The 18,464-nt window shown below is 42.1% G+C and overlaps 1 protein-coding gene across 2 annotated transcripts; it reads left to right on the plus strand.

The window, feature by feature from the left end:
- Nucleotides 1-387: 387 nt before the first annotated feature.
- LOC125289636 (C-type lectin lectoxin-Lio2-like) lies at nt 388-16,347 on the plus strand. Of its 2 annotated transcripts, XM_048236592.1 has the most exons (6): nt 388-445; nt 5,416-5,462; nt 13,970-14,344; nt 14,587-14,916; nt 15,772-15,863; nt 15,958-16,347. In XM_048236592.1, exons 2-6 carry the CDS (start codon nt 5,426-5,428, stop codon nt 16,096-16,098), a joined length of 975 nt encoding a protein of 324 aa, XP_048092549.1. In that variant the 5' UTR covers nt 388-445; nt 5,416-5,425; the 3' UTR covers nt 16,099-16,347. The 2 variants fall into 2 exon arrangements, with proteins under 2 accessions (XP_048092549.1, XP_048092550.1); XM_048236593.1 differs by lacking the exon at nt 15,772-15,863.
- Nucleotides 16,348-18,464: the final 2,117 nt, after the last annotated feature.

Raw genomic sequence — 18,464 nt, forward strand, 5'->3', positions numbered from 1 at the left:
GACCAGCTTAAGGTGGTTTGCTGGTTGACCAGCTTGTTAACCAGCTTGTTTGACCACCCTATGATGGTTGACCTGCTAGACACTCTTGCGAAAACATACAGCTGGTTTACCCAGCGTACGATTGTAATTCAACTGGTTTTGCTTGTTTTACCACCTCAAGCTGGTCATTTTAGCTGGTGTTGCTGGTCTACACTGCTGGTTTAACTGGCCATGCCAGCTTATGTTGGACATTCTAGCAAACCAGCATGACCATCTTAGTGGTGCATCATAGTTTCTGTGGAAGGGTTATTAAACTGGATTTGCATAAAATACAGCTAGTCAGTTTCTGTGTAAGTCATACTGGTGTACACAGCTGCACTAGTCACAGCGGTGCCATTCTCACAGAGATGAGCAACGTAACCAGAAGGGGTGACAACAGAGACGCAACTCCAGAGCTGTCTGACAGGTAGGACCTCCTTAAACTAATGTCCATTCTAATATAACCAAACCTGAGTTATTTTAAATGTTGAGGAACCTAATGTGCTTTTATACAGGATCATGAAATAGACTTTAGAGCTATTTTTATATGCATCAATGACACAGCTTCTTGATTAAAAAGCTTGATGTAACAGCCCTGCCATCTTCCAACACCAATTTCCTGACTCCACGCACCATGGGCCTTATTCTCAAAGAATGTTAAGGCTAAAAGTAGCTACTAACTGGCGAATTTAGGAGCAACTCCTAAAAACACTCCTAATTTTTTTCAGATTTCTTTGTTTTTTTTTGGTGTGGTGTGTGTGTGTGTGTGTGTGTGGGGGTACATGTGTTTCAACACTGCATTTAGGTCGTTGCTTTTACCTTAACGAAAGCCTACGCATACCAGTTATGTATCCATCAGCTGCCTGCCTGCAGCCTACAGCCTACTTCCAAAACTCCAGTTGCTTGCTGTCAGATTTGGTTCCAATGACACAAGTTGACTATTGTGTATCAACAACACTCAATAACAGTTTATGTGATGTGTTCATCAATTAAATTCCCAAAAATCAGCTAGTTCTGGAGTAGGCTATTCAACTAGCCCGCTTGCTTGCGAGACTCAGGCTACGCAGTCGGCACCCGCTTGCTTATTTGGGTTTTGGGTTGCCAGATTTTAGCCTATGACAAATCGGTTGAAATTGAAAGTAAGTGATCGTGTAGGCATGTGTAGGGTGTATTTCATGCACAATCTGGCAACCTAACAACAACCAAAACCATTCATTGCCAACATGTAAACTAAATGTAACTTTGTAAATGTAACAATGTAAATTGTTTCTCCTATTCACAAACGTAGGCTATGTGTCTTCATACAGATTAATTCAAAACATGTTGCAAAGATATTGCATCAATCCAGTGTATTTCATTATTTCATTACTTTGTCTTAATCTTTATTCATGTAGGCTATTTATTCTAAATCTTCCATCCTTCGTGGTACTTGTATAGCGTACACCAGGGGCCAAATCGCACTAAAAGATTTTAGCTAGGAGTTTTCTCTTAAAAGTTATTCACAAAGCCTTTCAGACCTACTCTTATTAAGGAAAAATGACAACTCCTAAACGAAGAGTGAGTCTTCGTTGCTATGGATGATGTCATTACTCATGCACGAGCTTGACTGATTTGACCACCTTGATTGGCTGATGATTGTAACGCGGGAATGATTCCAAACACCTCCCTTACGATGAGTGGCAGGTGACAGGTCTGAGAATGCGTGCGCTACACAGGTAGTGCGAAGGACAGAAGATGATGAATAAACTGAACTGAATAAAAAGGCCTAGCCTAAATGAATAAAGAGTAAGGCACTAGGAGTACTCCTAGTGGTAAGATAAAAGTCTTTGTGAATACGGCCCCAGAGCTGGAAAGGTGCGATTTGTTGGGGGCAGGGGCGGATTAACAATTCATAGACCCCTGGGCACAAATTTCTGATGGGCCCCCCTGCCCCCCAGCCAACGTGAATCAACGAATTACTGTGTACAACACGCAAGACTTCCCAATCCCAAGGATTCTCTCTGCTGTAAATTTAAGACAAAGGTGTTTACACAAAGGTGTAAAGCATTCCCCTGTACATTTAGCCATTCCAGAGTAATCCGGTTTTGAATTTGCAGCAATGTCTATATGCATGTCTCCAACTTTGGGGTTCACAATGTGTTTAAATTGTTCAATACATGATTTTATAACAGGCCAAATACAAAATAAATGTTACAAATATCGCCTAGATATCTGTAAACATTACAATCAGAGGATATACATATTATATTATATTGTTTACTAGACCAAATAAAAGTCCTCTTCCTTTTCACACCAACCTCTGGTTCATCCTTTACTTAAAATAGACCACCAGTCACGGTTACCCTTTAAACCTGAGAGAGGAGGAAAAGGTCGTGCGCGGGTAGGTAACAAAACCGAACAGGATGAATAGCCTACAGTAGGTACACAGGATGAATAGCCTACAGTAGGTACCGTAAATCCTCAAATTATGGCCAGGATTCAGGGACGTGGGAAGTATTTTCTGAGAGTGGGTGCGGATGATGTGAGCGCCCCCTGAAAAAATTACATTTTGACTGCTCAAAACACCATTTCAACACAGTTTTCTGAGGGACAGAAATACCAACAGAGAAAGCAGTGCCCGTCATCTGTCTGAGCATTGCCTACCTGCAATAGGCTATCACTTCACTGCTTGACACTACCCCACATGGAGAAATGTCGCACGTTAACAATGAACCTTTCAGAAACTATTTATTGTGCGAATGGGTTAGCAAAACCATAGCATTTGGTGAACGGAGATGCAGATCACCCTAATTCATTTGTTTGCGCAACAGCCCGTTCTGCGTTCACTCCAGTGAGAGTGAAATACCGGTAGGCTAAATGTTTAAAGGCTGTGTCATCACCATAGGCTATTTGCTACGATATTTACCTCTGTTACAACAAGTCGTGACTTATGCCCATTCAATTTTTAATTTAGGCTTAGATTAGACTAGCCAGTCTCTATGCTGTTTTCATGGACAGCAAGATCCGCTTCGTTCATTGTTTTAAATAACGTTGTTTGTTGCTTACTCTCTATGGCCTTTGTATGTTATGTTGCACCATTTCATATCATTTGATGGGCTCGTAACAGTTGCTTACACTCGCCATCTCCAGTGGTTCACTTTTACTTGCGCAGCAGACGTGCAGATTGGATGAGCGCTGACACCACTACCCCTTAATCGCATGTCTCTTTATTTCAGAACACTAAATTAAGAAATATTTTCTAATCAGGAAAATGTTTAGTTTATTTTTCTTTCGGTCCGCGGTTCCATAGGCTACCTTCAAGTGCCGCAAATTCTCCGTGGACTAGCTAGGAGATTACTGTATTTTCCAAACTTTAAGTCGCATCAGTCAAACATTTGTCATGAAGAGGAAAAGTTACACCGGACTATTAAGTGGCATTCAGTGTTGGGGAGTAACAGAATATATGTACCGGCGTTACGTATTCAGAATACAAATTATGAGTAACCGTATCACGTTACAGTTACAATCAATGGATTACATGATAATACTTCTCTGTTTCATACGTTTATTCACTCTCTAAATAAATTAAGACAACTTCATGCATTTCCCAGAAGCCCCTGAAAGCAATCTATGATGAAATTGTTTCCATGTTTAAATCCAAGCCCCGCCGTGTTGCACTAGCCTCACATTGCACCCGTCAAAACGCAGCCAGCGCGTATTATGGACGCGCCTTCGGAGACCCTGAAATGACTGTTTGCAGAGCAAATTAGGAGTGAGGTAAGTGCTGGTAACTATTAATAGCTTACTTCGGCCTATCGGTTACGCAGTCTTTGCTAATCAATAAACAAAGCCTAGTTCACGTGTTGATTTAGACCCATCTCTAAAATATGCACTGCATTCTGAGTTTTTCATTCTAACTTAAAATAGCTTATGACTTACTTAATTTTAATTAGACTGTTTTTAGTGGCAGGCTAGCACATACCGTTGACTTGCGCTAGCCTAGCACCTGCGAACTCTGCAATTAGAAGGACTGAATGAAACGTGTTGAAAACGGTCTGCACTGATAAATATCACACTTGCTTACTTGGAAATGAGGTCCTATGTCCAAAATCCTGAACCACCCCTTTAATTTTGAGAGCACTGAGTCAGTCAATTGTAACAGTCTGCATAATCTTTGGAGCCAACCTTAGGCCTACAGTGTATCTCTGTAAACACTGTAACAATCGGTTAGGACAATGCTGAAGAGAAAGTCATCACTCTCAATATAACGTATGGCTGAGTTTTGTTTTCAAATGTTTTCATGCGTGTCTGGATAAAGGGTGAGGAATGTTTAGGAGACAGAATAGCGTACATCCTCAGGTCATGGCAAAAACTCCATGTACATCTGGTGGTTATTCTATTTTTTGTGAGCAATAGTGGGTTTTGTGTGTAAAGTTTTGAAAAATAAACATTTGAAAATGTGTGTAAACAGTTGTAAAAAAGTATTAAAATGAGATAACAATTATAAACAATGACAAACTAGCTGGAACCTGCCACTCTCCCATTCTGCCCTCAAGATGCGTTTCCAATTACATGGAGTAGCATAACGTAACGCAAGTACATCTGCTGTTGGTGCATTTTGACATTGTAAGCGTTCTCCAGGGAGAGTGAAAAGCAGTTTGCAGTAATACTACTCCATTTATTGGCCACATGTTGGTGTGTGTGTGTGTGTGCGTGTTATGCTGTTATGCTTTGACACTTTCACGTGTGTTAGATAAATCCACTTATCACCTCCGCTGCGCGTCAGGGAGTTCTTTGCCCCTCGCCCTCGTCCATTAATTCCGTATAACAGGACACCTCGGCGGCCATTATCCCTTACTTGGGTTTCAGCCACTCAAATGATGCATGTGTAAACTGGTTGTCGTGGAGATGTACACTCTATGAGAATATCCAAATGAACAGGCTACGTCTTCACAACAAGCATAATACCAATGATTTTTCCAAAATATTGCTAGGGCCAATGTTGACATCCCAAAATATTGGTGGGGACAAGTGCCCATGGTGCCCATGCAAACCTATGCCCATGAATGCATGGCTGGGGCAATTCCACCTTGTACATGTGTTACCTATCAGAAACACCAAACAGTATTTTATTATGTGTGTTATCTGTCAGAAACACCAAACAGTATTTTATTATGTGTGTTATCTATCAGAAACACCAAACAGTATTTTATTATGTGTGTTATCTATCAGAAACACCAAACAGTATTTTATTATGTGTGTTATCTATCAGAAACACCAAACAGTATTCTATTATGTGTGTTGTTCTGTCAGAAACACCAAATGTGTGTTGTTAGTCAGAAACACCAAACAGTGTGTTATGTTGTGTGTGTTCTCATCATTGTTCATTGTTAATGTGTCTCCAAATGAACTGTTCAGGCCCTCAGTCATGACTCTACTTCTGTTAACAACACTGCTGGTCTCAGGTCAGTGTGTGTGCATGTGTGTGTGTGTGTGTGTGAGTGTGTGCATGTGTGAGCTGTATGTACATGTTTGTGTGTTTGTATGTGTATGTATCAGTGGCGGCTGGTGGTTTTAGAAGTAGTGGAGGAAGTGCTGTGTGTTGTGTTTCTCAGCTGCGCGCTTGCACAATAGGCACAAGCTCCACACGGCAGCCTACGTGACAGAGGCTGGTAGCACAAAGTGCAATCATAGCTCCACACGGCAGCCTACGTGAGGCTGGTAGCATGAAGTGCAATCATAACTCCACACGGTACGTGACAGAGACTGGTAGCATGAAGTTCCAATTATAGCTCCACACGGTAGCCTACGTGAGGCTGGTAGCATGAAGTGCAATCATAGCTCCACACGGTACGTGACAGAGGCTGGTAGCATGAAGTGCAATCATAGCAAGCGGGACATATGGGGCGCCAAATGTAACATGCCTTATTTCGTGGACAGAATGACTTTCGTGTGACGAAATACATATATTCATTACGAAACCATGTTACATCGTAACGTTTTTGTCCACAGAATGCACAAATTGGTTTGCATTGTGTCCACGAAACACTGAAGAGAGCACATCATTACGTGGAAGAAATTGACTGGTGGCCTTTTCCTTTCATGGACACAATGCTGAATGCAGTATTCACTGTCGTAGACGAAATGTTTGGTCAAAAGTAATTCTGTCTACGTAAATACGGAATGCACCTACACGCATCATTCTGTGTATCCTATTTCAATTTCGTCCACAGAAGTATTGTGATGTGTTACAGAAGGCATTCCGTCCACGCAATAGTAACTTAACAACTTACGAAATGCATTCAGTGACATGCTTTCATTCTGTGGACGAAATGCATAATAGAATCACGTACAATACATTTTGTGAGTCAGCAGTTTACGAAATGAATTATGTGTCACGATAATTCCATTACGTGGACGAAATGCATAACAGAATCGCGAAATCAGTTTTGTGACCTGCTGCAATACTTTTCGTGAGTCAGCAGTTTACAGAATTAATTATGTGTCACGATAATTTTATTACGTGGACGAAATGCAAAAGAGAATCATGAAATCAGTTTTGTGGACACCTCCTGCTAATAAATAACCGAAGTCTGGAACGATACCTCAGCCTCCCCGTCTCCTAACTACTCCTCGGCATTACACAGGTGTCTGGAAGTGGGATCGTTTCCTCTGCCGAAAATGGATGACATCGCTGGGCTGGTAAGGTCGTTCCCTTTACTTGGACAGACTAGGGACCCTGATAAGGATGTGTCCCGACATGGGCAGGACCACCGAGGTCCGGAGGGACAGAGAGCTATTGCTAGATGGTCTCACAATAACCCCTTTCTGCCATTACTTCGAACCGAATGTCCATTAAGCCCTGACTCTAACGCCGCGTTCCCCTGACAGTGACACTCCACGTTCGTTTTCCTGTTGCTACTGGCAACGGCGAAGAGATCAACCGGAAGGTATTCAATAAAACATCCGGTTCGCTAGTACGCCAATAGTATATAGGGCGCTTAGTGGTGACTGCCCTGCGCTGTCGGAAGCTAACTGGCTAGCGGGAGAAGCTAGTCGCTACTCCGGTAGCAGCAATACTGTTTGCTTAATTGATTCACATCCCAATTGGCTTCTAAATAAAGTCGAGTCCTCTTCTACAGAAGCCCTTTTTGCTCCTTCACTTCCCACACCACCCAGTTTTATGTGTCCATTACCAAACGCCTGCAACTCCCATCAGCTCCTTGATATCGAGCCCCTTAGCATGCATGCTAATTTCCCATCCGAACACACTAGCATAGCGGCAAACACTCTGCAAAAAGGCTCCGACGAGGCAACCCGTCTATTTTATACACATAGAGAGAACACCACACAGTTGCCAGATACTCGACCTTCACCCCATCAGTGTGCTAACTCCCCAGTGACTGGGCCTCACTGGGGGGTCAGTCATTCTACCGGCGGGCATGCTACAGCCACAGAGACTGGGCCGTCTGTCCCCCCTGACCCCTCTGGTTGCACCTGAACCTGTGCGTAATAGAAGTTTCCTGAAGTTGGGCAGATACGATGGCCGTACCTCTTATGAAGCCTGGTTACCAGCAAACAATGTTTAATGCATTAACTCAAGACGTCAAACATTTTCTAAACAATACAAATAGAAAGGATGCAGCAGGCAGCAAATGTAGAAGAGTAATTTCCAGTGGAAGAACAAAATGCTGTCAGACATGAAGGCATATCTGGCAGTTGTTATTTTTTGAAGACGTAAAATGGTTGGGCTATAGGCTTGTTTGCAAGAAGGAGACATAAAGCATGAGCATGCCACACTATCCACAGCTGTGGTCGCGGGGGTAGGAGGATTACTGTTAGCGCAGGATTTATATAAAATTATTCAACAGAATGCCTGCCTAGAATGCAGGCTTGCCCAAAAAAAAGGCCTGTGGTTTGCGCAGCCTACAGTAAGTAGGTCTTAGTGCTCTAGACTCCTCTAGTCCTCTAGACTTCTTTTAAGCTGTCTCAGAGGTGGAAAGTTGCGTTCGTTGGGGGCAGGGCCGGATTAACAGTTCATAGACCCTTGTGAACAAATGTCTGATGCCCCCCAGCCAACGTGAATCGGGCAGTCAGTTAATAGGCCTATCGTGAAGATTTGTATTGCCATTTAAGGCACGAGCGCATCAGTGAGGCCAAGCCTCACCAAGTAGCCCGTTTGTTTACAACTAATATTACATTTAATTAAACTGCTTATAGGCTATGCCGAAATAGTTTCAACATTTTGAATATCAATGTCGGGTGAATTAGGAAATGCCTTATGGCTGAAAGCTGCTTGGGATCCCCCCCTGTCAAGCAATAACCATACAAAAAGTTAAAAACAGATGACATGATGCGCGTCACTGACATAATGCACAAATAATATAGCCTAGATATTCCAATATATTCGAATACATGTGTTTATTTTAGAGGGGATATTCGAACGTCATTTTTGAGCAATTTTGACAGCCCTAGTCCACTGTAGGCTACGCCAATCGTCTATTAACACCTTCCACCTAACAGGCAGTTTGGTTTGAAGCAGTTTTATCTGAGGATGGCAGAGGTTTTTCTTACGCTGAGGCAGTTTTGTCTGAAGATGACAGATGTTTTTCTGAGTCTGACACCTGAGTCTGGTTTTTCTGACGCTGAGGCAGTTTTGTCTGAAGATGACAGAGGTTTTTCTGACGCTAATGCAGTTTTGTCTGAAGATGACAGAGGTTTTTCTGACGCTGAGGCAGTTTTGTCTGAAGATGACCGATGTTTTTCTGAGTCTGACACCTGAGTCTGAGGATGTCCTAAAATGAACACCGTACTCGCGGTTGCATCCATTAAAGGTGCCATGTGTAATGTCCGCCAAAAATCAATTCATACTCCACATTCCATAAAAGATGGGGGCAGTATACCTCCAGAAAGTGAGCTGGTTTACCTTAGAGTAACAACCGAGACACGTGTATTGCAGTTTGGCTAGCGGTTATGTTGTCCGCATACTGCCTCCCAAGGCCGAAACTGGTATTATGACACCTGTCGGGCTGTGGCTAGTAATTTAGCATGCTAATTCTGGTTGATATCTCTGCAGCACTATACCTTGTTATTTTTTAATGACATCATCGCCCTTATTTCTTCTCATTCTTTTGATGCGTGTAGCTCATCTTTTGGATATTTTTACCTCAATTCTTACACATGGCACCTTTAAACATGTGTCTGTGTAGGGTTTTCCAGCTCCATTTCTTTTTACGAGACACCCTGCTCACTTGAGACCTCTGCCGGTTGTTGCAGCGTCGTTGCAGCGTCACTGGAAAAATACAAATTAAAGTTGCGTGATGCCGCATGATCCCCCGTGCGGACCGCGAGGGAAGCTGGCCAAGTCGAAGCACTGCCCACTGTATGCACTGCAGTCCAAACAGCTTCAGCATCCTGATAGTCTGAGTAGCCATGCAACCTGAGAAGTGGATGGCACCACTGAGTAAAAGGTTGCAGGCAGGCATGTTTCGATGCACCTTCTCTTGGTTTTGCCAGTAACGCTCATAACCACAAGTTCCGCAGGCCTGAAAGATGAGAGAATATTCAAGACTCAAGCAGCTTTAAAATGGGAGGCAGTGAAATACCTATAAAGTTAAGACACAAATCATTAATATACATACTGTACATTCAGACTATAATTCAGCTCCTCACAGACAGTTGACAAAGACATTACCTGCTTGACTTTTATGAAAGTTCCTTCTGGATGCATTATGTGTCCCTGGGTTTCCCCACAGCATGGAGGGCAAACTGTAAACAAGGACGAACGATGAACTTGTCAACAGCACTGAAAACAAGGAAAGGAAAAACACAGAAATTCTGACTATGACATTTTTTTTATACACAATCAGAAACAGTTTCTATTAATAAAAAGGTTATTACTTTGGGTCACTGAGAGATTCCAGCTCTTCTGGTTCCTCCTTAGAGGACTCGCTTGCCATCTCTTCCCCTGGACTCCATGACATATCACCAGAATGGTTGATGATATCAGAAAATGACCATTCATCATCACTTTGTTCAGGACTGGCCAGTGGAGTTGATCTGCGATTCTCAAACTTTTCGGTTTGAGTCCCCACATCCACCATCTGAGGCTTTACCTGAACAGCTTAGATGAAAGACGTTTATCTTAATAATTGTTCACCATTGTACATTCATTGGTAACAACACATGCAATATCTAATGCAACCCAGTACAAAATATCTTTTTCTAATATTATGAAGTTCATCATTTTTAATGTTTACGGTCTTAAAAGTGTAAATTGCAAAAATAGTAACCATGGAGTATATGGCATGTATGGTGAAAAGGGCGGTTTCTGGTAGCCTAGCTTAGAATAGGCACACTTTCTTCTTAATTTCTGCCTGTGGGTGTTGTAAAACATATGTATTGTTATGTATGTGTTTTAAAATTGACATTTGGTAACACTTTATTTGAAGGGGTCTACACAAGGGTGACATGTAACCGTCATAAGAATGTCATGACACATGTCATGCACATTTATGACATAGTATTGATGTTTATGACTGTTGTCATTAAGTGTCATTTGGTTTTTGGAATGGAACTTGACATTGTCTGGGTGTCATCATTATAACAACTTAACATTAGGCAAGATGACATTATTTGAGGGTGTCTCTGTCATGACAACTTGACATTAGCCAAGAAAGAAATGCAAAATTGACACATAACTGTGTTTGGCCTGACTCATCTTCTAGGTTTGTGAAGTGGTGGGCCGGAATATTTGATTGACATGACACCATTATAATTGTGTCATGAATACTTTCCTTGGCATGATATTGTCATGACAACTTGACATATAACCGTGTTTGGCCTGACTTATCTTCTAGGTTTATGAAGTGATGAGCTGATGTGCAAAATAGAGCCCTTAATGACATTAGGAAACATCTCAGATGGTTCACTGTACCTTAGGTCAAAGGTAAGTATTCAAGACACTGTCAGGAAACTATTGGTGTGTAATAGTTATTTGTGACAGCTTAATGACAAGTCAAAACTGTACCACTGTAGTTGAGGTCAAGAAAAGTATTCATGACCAATTTATAATGGCGTCATGACAGCCAATTGCTCAGGCCCATCACTTTACAAACCTAGAAGATAAGTCAGGCCAAACACAGTTATATGAACTTGTTTATGTAAATATTAAACAATTATGTCAAGTTGTCATGACAATTCATGACACTGTCAGGAAACTATTTTGGTGTGTAATAGTTGTTTGTGACAGCTTAATGAGAAGTTAAAACTGTACCACTGTAGTTGAGGTCAAGGAAAGTATTCATGACAATTATAATGGTGTCATGACAGTAAATTGTTCATGCCCTTCACTTTACAAACCTAGAAGATAAGTCAGGCCAAACACAGTTATATGTCAAGTTGTCATGACAATATCATGCCAAACACCTTTTCTTTTTTGGTTATGTCAAGTCGTCATGACAATATTGTAAACGGGTTACATTTTCTTGGCTAATGTCAAGTTGTCATGACAAAGACCTGTCAAATAATGTCATCTTGGCTAATGTCAAATTGTCATAATGATGACACCCAAACAATGTTAACTTGACATTCCAAAAACCGAATGACACATTATGACAAGTCATAAACATCAATAATGTGTAATTAATGTACATGACATGTGTCATGTCATTCTTATGACGGTTACATGTCACCCTTATGTAGACCCCTTCAAATAAAGTGTTACCTGACATTTTCATACAGGATTCTGTATAAATTAAGTTATACAATTAACTTGAAAGTTGCTCTTTAAGGACGTGAGAATAGCCTATTACATTTCTGAGTGGATTGGAAGGCTTGCATCTCACTGTGTTCGGCTACGAGTGGAAATAACTTTTTGCATAGTGCATTGCGATATGTGGATGGAATGAATTTGGGATGTTTTCTATGTCATTAGTTAAAATAAATGTTAAAAAAACTCGAATGAAATCATTCTTGGATCATAGAAGAGGTAAATGTCTTGCAATGTTGTTAATTTCTATGATTTTGGTAGCACTACACAAACTGAGCCCACAAGCTAGCAAACAAGACATGAGCTAAAAGTTGTAAATGTTTGCCAATGGGTTGCATAGCCTACTCAAATGTCAGTAAACCAAGTAGGCCTTAATTAACTTACTTTCATAGCCTAGGTAGGTTAGCAACACCAGGTTGAGAGATGCAAGTAAAGCAGATCATTAATGTTAGCCTTGTATTTATTGTCATCAAAACTGCAGAGGAGTGAACCAGTTATAGGGCAGTCTCTGGTGTCTGCAGAAGTGAGTGTGGCATCTGACTCAATATTCTGCGCGAGGGACTGTTGTGGTAGATGAAATTTCACGGGGAAACCATGATGATTGGTCAAATTTGCGAAAAAGTTGCAGTGTTTGGACAAAATTGTGAGGTCGCCCAGAATTTGCGAGGATTTGCTGAATTTGCATTAATTGTTGCGATCGCAACATTCGAATTCCTGGAGGGATGAATACTAGTTAATTTATTACATGAATACTAGTTAATCTATTAAATGAGTACTAGTTAATGTATTAAATGAGTACTAGTTAAAGTATTAAATGAGTACTAGTTAATGTATTAAATTAATACTAGTTAAAGTATTAAAAGAGTACTAGTTAATGTATTAAATGAATACTAGCTAATTGTCGATCCCCATGCTCGTCTTTCCTGCAGTATGAGAACTTCTGACATGGTAATAGTTACTCTGAATTTTTGATTGGATATTGGCAGCACAATCAGCTCCACTGATTGGTTCATTGATGAAGGCGCCTGGGTAGAGTATGGAGGAGCTTCCTCCCTCACGCCATTCACCACCATGTTGTTCACGAGCCGCGGGGGTTTGGAACGTTTACAATGGCCGCTAATGGGGATCTTGAGGCACTAATTTTTAATTATGATAGAGGTCGCTTTCAGGAATTTGACTGATTTCAGTGACATTGCATTTGAAAAGCAATTAGTTGTATGTTGTTTTAATTAGTGAGTTGGTTAAACACACACACACACACAGATGACCCTGCACACCAGATAACTAGAATACACACACACACACACACACACATATGACCCTGCACACTAGAGAACAAGAACACACACTCTCTCTCTCTCTCTCACACACACACACACACACAAAGACACGGAGGACACTGCACACAAGAGAACTAGAACATACACACACACACACAGAGAGAACACCGCACACCAGAGAACTGGAATACACACATACATAGACACACTAGTAATACACACACACGCATAGAGGACTAGAACCACACACACACAGGACATTGTGAGAAATCAAATCAGATCAGATAAAATTAAGAAGCAGGATGAGAAGAGTTCTGATGTAATGAAATGGGGTTAGGAGGCGAAGGGGGGAGTGTTTCTGTAGAGTGGTGGTGGGTGTGTGTGCACATGAGTCCCTGTGTGTGTGTGAGAGAGAGCTTGTGTGTGTGTGTGCTCGTGTGTGTGTGCTGAAGTCTGTGTCTGTGTGGATCTCTGTGTGTGTGTATCTTTGTGTGTGTGTGTGCATGTGTGTGTGTGTACGTGTGTGTATATAGTATATAGGAATTTAGCAGAGCCAGTAGAGTGTGTGAACATGTGTGGATCAGTGTGTGTGTGTGTGTATATGTGTGTGTGTGTATATGTGTGTGTGTGTGTGCGTGCATTTAGGTTTTTAGCAGAGCCAGTAGAATGTGTGGACATGTTGTGGATCAGTGTGTGTATGTGTGTGCGTGCATTTAGGTATTTAGCAGAGCCAGTAGAATGTGTGGACCTGTTGTGGATCAGTGTGTGTTTGTGTGTGTGTGTGTGTGTGGTTCTCTGTGTGTGCCTTCCCAATTTCCACCTCCACTGTAATGTTTGTGTATTTGTGTGTGTGTATGTGCGTGTATGTGTTTGCTTGTTTATGTGTGTGTGTGTGTGTGTGTGCGCTCCTCTCTCCTCTCAGGTCTGGGCAGTCTCTCCTCCTCTGTGCCACGTCAGTTCCATGTGGTGAAGGAACAGAAGAACTGGACAGAAGCTCAGCAGTACTGCAGAGAGGAGTTCACTGACCTCGCCACCATAGACGACATGACAGAGATGGAGAAGGTCAAGAGCATGATCCAGGAAGCAGGTGCTGGAGACGCTTGGATTGGGCTGAAGACGGGAGAGTGGCAGTGGTCTCTGGCTGACAGGGATTTCTACAGAGAGAATGAAGCAGAGTTCAGGAACTGGTATCCAGGCCAACCAGGTGGAGGAGGTGGTGAAGAGTGTGTGGGTATGATGGCTGGAACATGGCATGATTACTGGTGCAGCAGCAGCAGTCCCTTCATCTGCTATGATGGTGAGAATCCAACTCCTTTCATTCAGATCAAGATTATTAATTCTCTCAGCAACACATGCATCCAAACTTTGCAGATCTACAGATCAGTGTGTAGTGACCTCATGTACACTGACATTAGTTCAGACTCACTCATGAATACAGGCAGCCACACTGTACAACTAAACAGTTTGTCTCACTCACACTAGTTCAGACTGTAAAGCTGTGCTGATTCCCAGTTAACCATGACCCATGCATTACCACAGGGGGAAACTCCACACATCCCTATGTGCTGGTCACTGAGTACAAGAACTGGACAGATGCTCATAAATACTGCAGAGAGAAACACACAGACCTGGCCAGTGTGAGGAATCAGACAGAGAATGACCAGATAAAGGATGTTAGTGGAGGTAGACGTGTCTGGATCGGCCTGTTCAGAGATGCCTGGGAGTGGTCAGATGGCAGCAGCTCCTCATTCCGCTACTGGAACACTGGAGAACCCAATGATCAGGGTGTGGCATGCACTCTAATTATGCCCAGTGGTCAGTGGAATGATGCAGGCTGTGGCCATCCTAGTCCCTTCATCTGCTATGGAGGTGAGTCACTGTCCCTTCATCTGCTATGGAGGTGAGTCACTGTCCCTTCACTATTCCTTCTCTCTGCTTGATGGGAATTCAGTCAGACAACAGTATGGTCATGAGCTGCTGATGACCTAAAGATGGTGCAGTGGGTGAGTTATGCAGTGTGTTGTAGTCTTTTATCATAAAGAAAAGAGAGACATAACTGGTGACATAGTGTCAATTCCACCAAGGGAGCAGGTTGTGGTAGAGAAATGAAGTATTTCAGTTTTGAATGGGGAAACACAGCCGTGCTCTATGGCAGACCACCTGATCGCACATCTACACACACCCATGTGGGTGTGTTTACTATGAATGCTTGATACTTCATTTTCTTAGATATATTCTGACAATGAAGTGGAAGACTTATGACACCAAACAAACAAATATGCCATATGACATGACCTTAAACACACAATGTAAAGGGGTACAGGGCAGTTTGTCTGTCTGTCTGTGTGTCAGTGTGTTAACTGCATATCTGTGGAACCGTTAGTCTGTTTGATTTCAAACGTAGCAGGCGTTTCCCAACATTCTCTAGCCTACTTTACTGTGGTTGCTAAGGTTACGTCTAAGGTACATGACATGACTACATGCGTACTATGGTGTCTCTGATCATTTGTCCATTTCTCTGGCTATAGTCCTGGATCCTCTGGCAAAAACGCTTCTGTATTGTATCTAGACTGATCAGGAAGTTATTCAATTTGGCTATGGGTGTTTTACAGGAATGACATGTTTAAACGGGCACTGCACTAGTTAAAATCAATCTGAAATAAAAACTCCCGATCTGAATTGAAACTCTATGTGCATGTGTGTGTTGCCCTGCATACCCCAAAGAGGTGAAGAGTCAGATTGTGAGAGTGGAGCTTCAGGTAGCTTCTCATGTAATCATCAATGACCCTGCCGTGCAGCAGGCCTTCGTACAGCAGGTGAGTCCAGACCCCTACAAGTGAGTCTGTGCTGGGAACGTGTGACTGTCCATGGTGAGAGATGGTTCTGCATGACTTGGGTTCTGTTCTCCAGATTCAGCAGAGACTGAGGGAGAGTGGGATGCCAGCAGGCGCCAAACTGACCTGGAGGACGCAACCGGATGGACAGATCTTCAAAGAGAAGAAGGAGACAAAAGAAGAGGGGAGGAAGAGGAGGAAGAGAACTGAGCTCTAAACACTCTGCTGCTGTTCATGTGATGTATGAAGTGTGTAAACTGGGAGATGGACACACTGTCGGCACACACAGGGCAGTAAACTGAGTGCTCAGCACGTCCAGTTTGTACTTATGAAGACAAAAAGTCTCATTTTTAACTTCTATTTTGTCTTCTTGGCTGGTGATTGCTTTGGTAATACTGAATTTAGGGCTATGGTTTTTGGGGAAACAATTGTAATTGTTTGAAAATTGAATTAATTAAATAAAATATCTACTCACTAAAATAATATTCTGTTCCTATTCAGAGTCATTTGTGTTAGCCTCTACACTTTGTTCTACTAAGTCCTTGAGTCTCCAGTGATAATGAATTAAACATTTTTTTTTTAATCTCAGTAGCTTTCACCAATTGAACAAGTGTATGACTAAATATAAAATCCCATGAACATTGATCTGATCAGAACTGATCAGATTTCATTGAACTGATCAGAGTTCATTGCAAGATAGGCAGGTTACAGTAATGGAGCCGTAACATTGAACTAATGCAAGGTGATACAATACATACAGAAATAAAACATGAGTTTCCCCAGCACTGCAAACTAAGGCCATGTCACTTGAACCTGCTAAAGAGTTTCTCCAGCACTGCAAACTAAGGCCATGTCACTTGAACCTGCTAAAGAGTTTCTCCAGCACTGCAAACTAAGGCCATGTCACTTGAACCTGCTAAAGAGTTTCTCCAGCACTGCAAACTAAGGCCATGTCACTTGAACCTGCTAAAGAGTTTTTCCAGCACTGCAGATGTAGACCATGTCACTTGAACCTGCTAAAGAGTTTCTCCAGCACTGCAGATGTAGGCCATGTCACTTGAACCTGCTAAAGAGTTTCTCCAGCACTGCAGATGTAGGCCATGTCACATAGACCATATGGGGTCCACCTTCCTCTTATCAGATTCCAAATGAGAATAACTGAATGAAAAGCAAAATTCCTCTTAACTTTGGGAAGATGTGCATGGCCTGCCTACTGATCAGCTCTCCATGTTATGGATTATTTGGTGGAGTTAAACTGAGTAGGCCTAACATGAAGAGCAACAGATTGGGTATTGGGTTACTTTCTGCTACTGCTACTGGTAGGACACACACACACACACAGAGCCACCACAACAACAGCAGCAAGAGGTCAGCTCATAACTTTGAAAGGATTTTCAATATCTCTTGTGCAAAGATATTGTATTGACCAGTCCAGTGCCTGAGTGTGGCGCTCTGTGTCCAGCAGTAGCCTTCACCAGTTGTCAGGCAAATATAAACATATGTGACCTGACAGACAGAGACGTCAGGATGTATAGATAAATGTACAGTGGTACCCAGCTCTGACCAAGAGGGGGTATATTGGTCATTTTTAATTTGCACAATGCTGTAAAAGCCTTTGTTTTCTTTATACTGTCACAATGTCTGTCAACAGAAAAAACATATCCACTGTCTTGCAATCAACCCCCTCCACACACAATAATGTGTAATTGTGTAGATTTGAAACAGGAAAGAGTTGTAGAATTGTTCCTGTTTTGGACCACTCAGAGTCAGCTTGGGGATGCTGCTCATGTTACACCTCCAGGGGCCAGCAGGGGGCGGTGGAGTGCACTACACTGACAGACCAGACGGACTCTTCAAGCGCTCCAGCACAGCTATGAGAAGCTAGTGAACATATGCATATGGAATTATGTCTTGAGATAATATGGATATAAGCCAGTGATGTTCCCCCCTTTTGATTTTAGAGGACTGGTTATGTAATGGTACACAGCAACATGTAGACAGAACACAAACACACACACACACTTAATGGATCAGAACATGACATGGGGCCCTATCATGACATTCTAAAGTGCATCGTCACTCGTCAAAAGTTTTTATTCAAATTTAGTAGGATGTCCAGTTCACATTGGGAGCGGTTTCGTTATCAAACGTGGAGTGCATGGCGCAACAAGGTGTTCCTAGGTTTTTTAATCAGTCATATGGGTGTGTTTGGGGCGTAACATCATTTAAACCAATGAGAATTACATCTGTCATTCCCTTTAACGGCGCAAAGCGTGATATGTCAAATAAATGCATCGGTATTTTGGCATTCAACGACGCATTTGAAGGAGGCTGCTTGCAAGACCGTATGGAATAGTCATTCCTAAACCATGCTTTACTAAAACCTAGCATAGCCTTCACGCATTTGCACTCGTCTATTATTTGAACTCATTGGCAAAGTGAAACTAACTTCACCAAGGTGTCAGTCAACGACAAGACAGGTATATGCAGTTACTTTCACTGTTGACTGACAATGGGTTACCATCGAAAACATAGGCTGGAAAAAGCAACACTTACCCAAATATTGCTCAAATGACTGAATAA

Source organism: Alosa alosa, chromosome 24 (genome assembly GCF_017589495.1).
Source record: "Alosa alosa isolate M-15738 ecotype Scorff River chromosome 24, AALO_Geno_1.1, whole genome shotgun sequence".
In the NCBI taxonomy this organism is placed as follows: domain Eukaryota; kingdom Metazoa; phylum Chordata; class Actinopteri; order Clupeiformes; family Clupeidae; genus Alosa; species Alosa alosa.

Coding starts and splice junctions, on each gene's coding strand:
- LOC125289636 (XM_048236592.1), top strand. CDS start 5,426: ATGACTCTACTTCTGTTAACAACACTGCTGGTCTCAG. Junction 5,463..13,969: donor AACAACACTGCTGGTCTCAG/GTCAGTGTGTGT, acceptor CTCTCCTCTCAG/GTCTGGGCAGTCTCTCCTCC. Junction 14,917..15,771: donor TCCCTTCATCTGCTATGGAG/GTGAGTCACTGT, acceptor CATACCCCAAAG/AGGTGAAGAGTCAGATTGTG.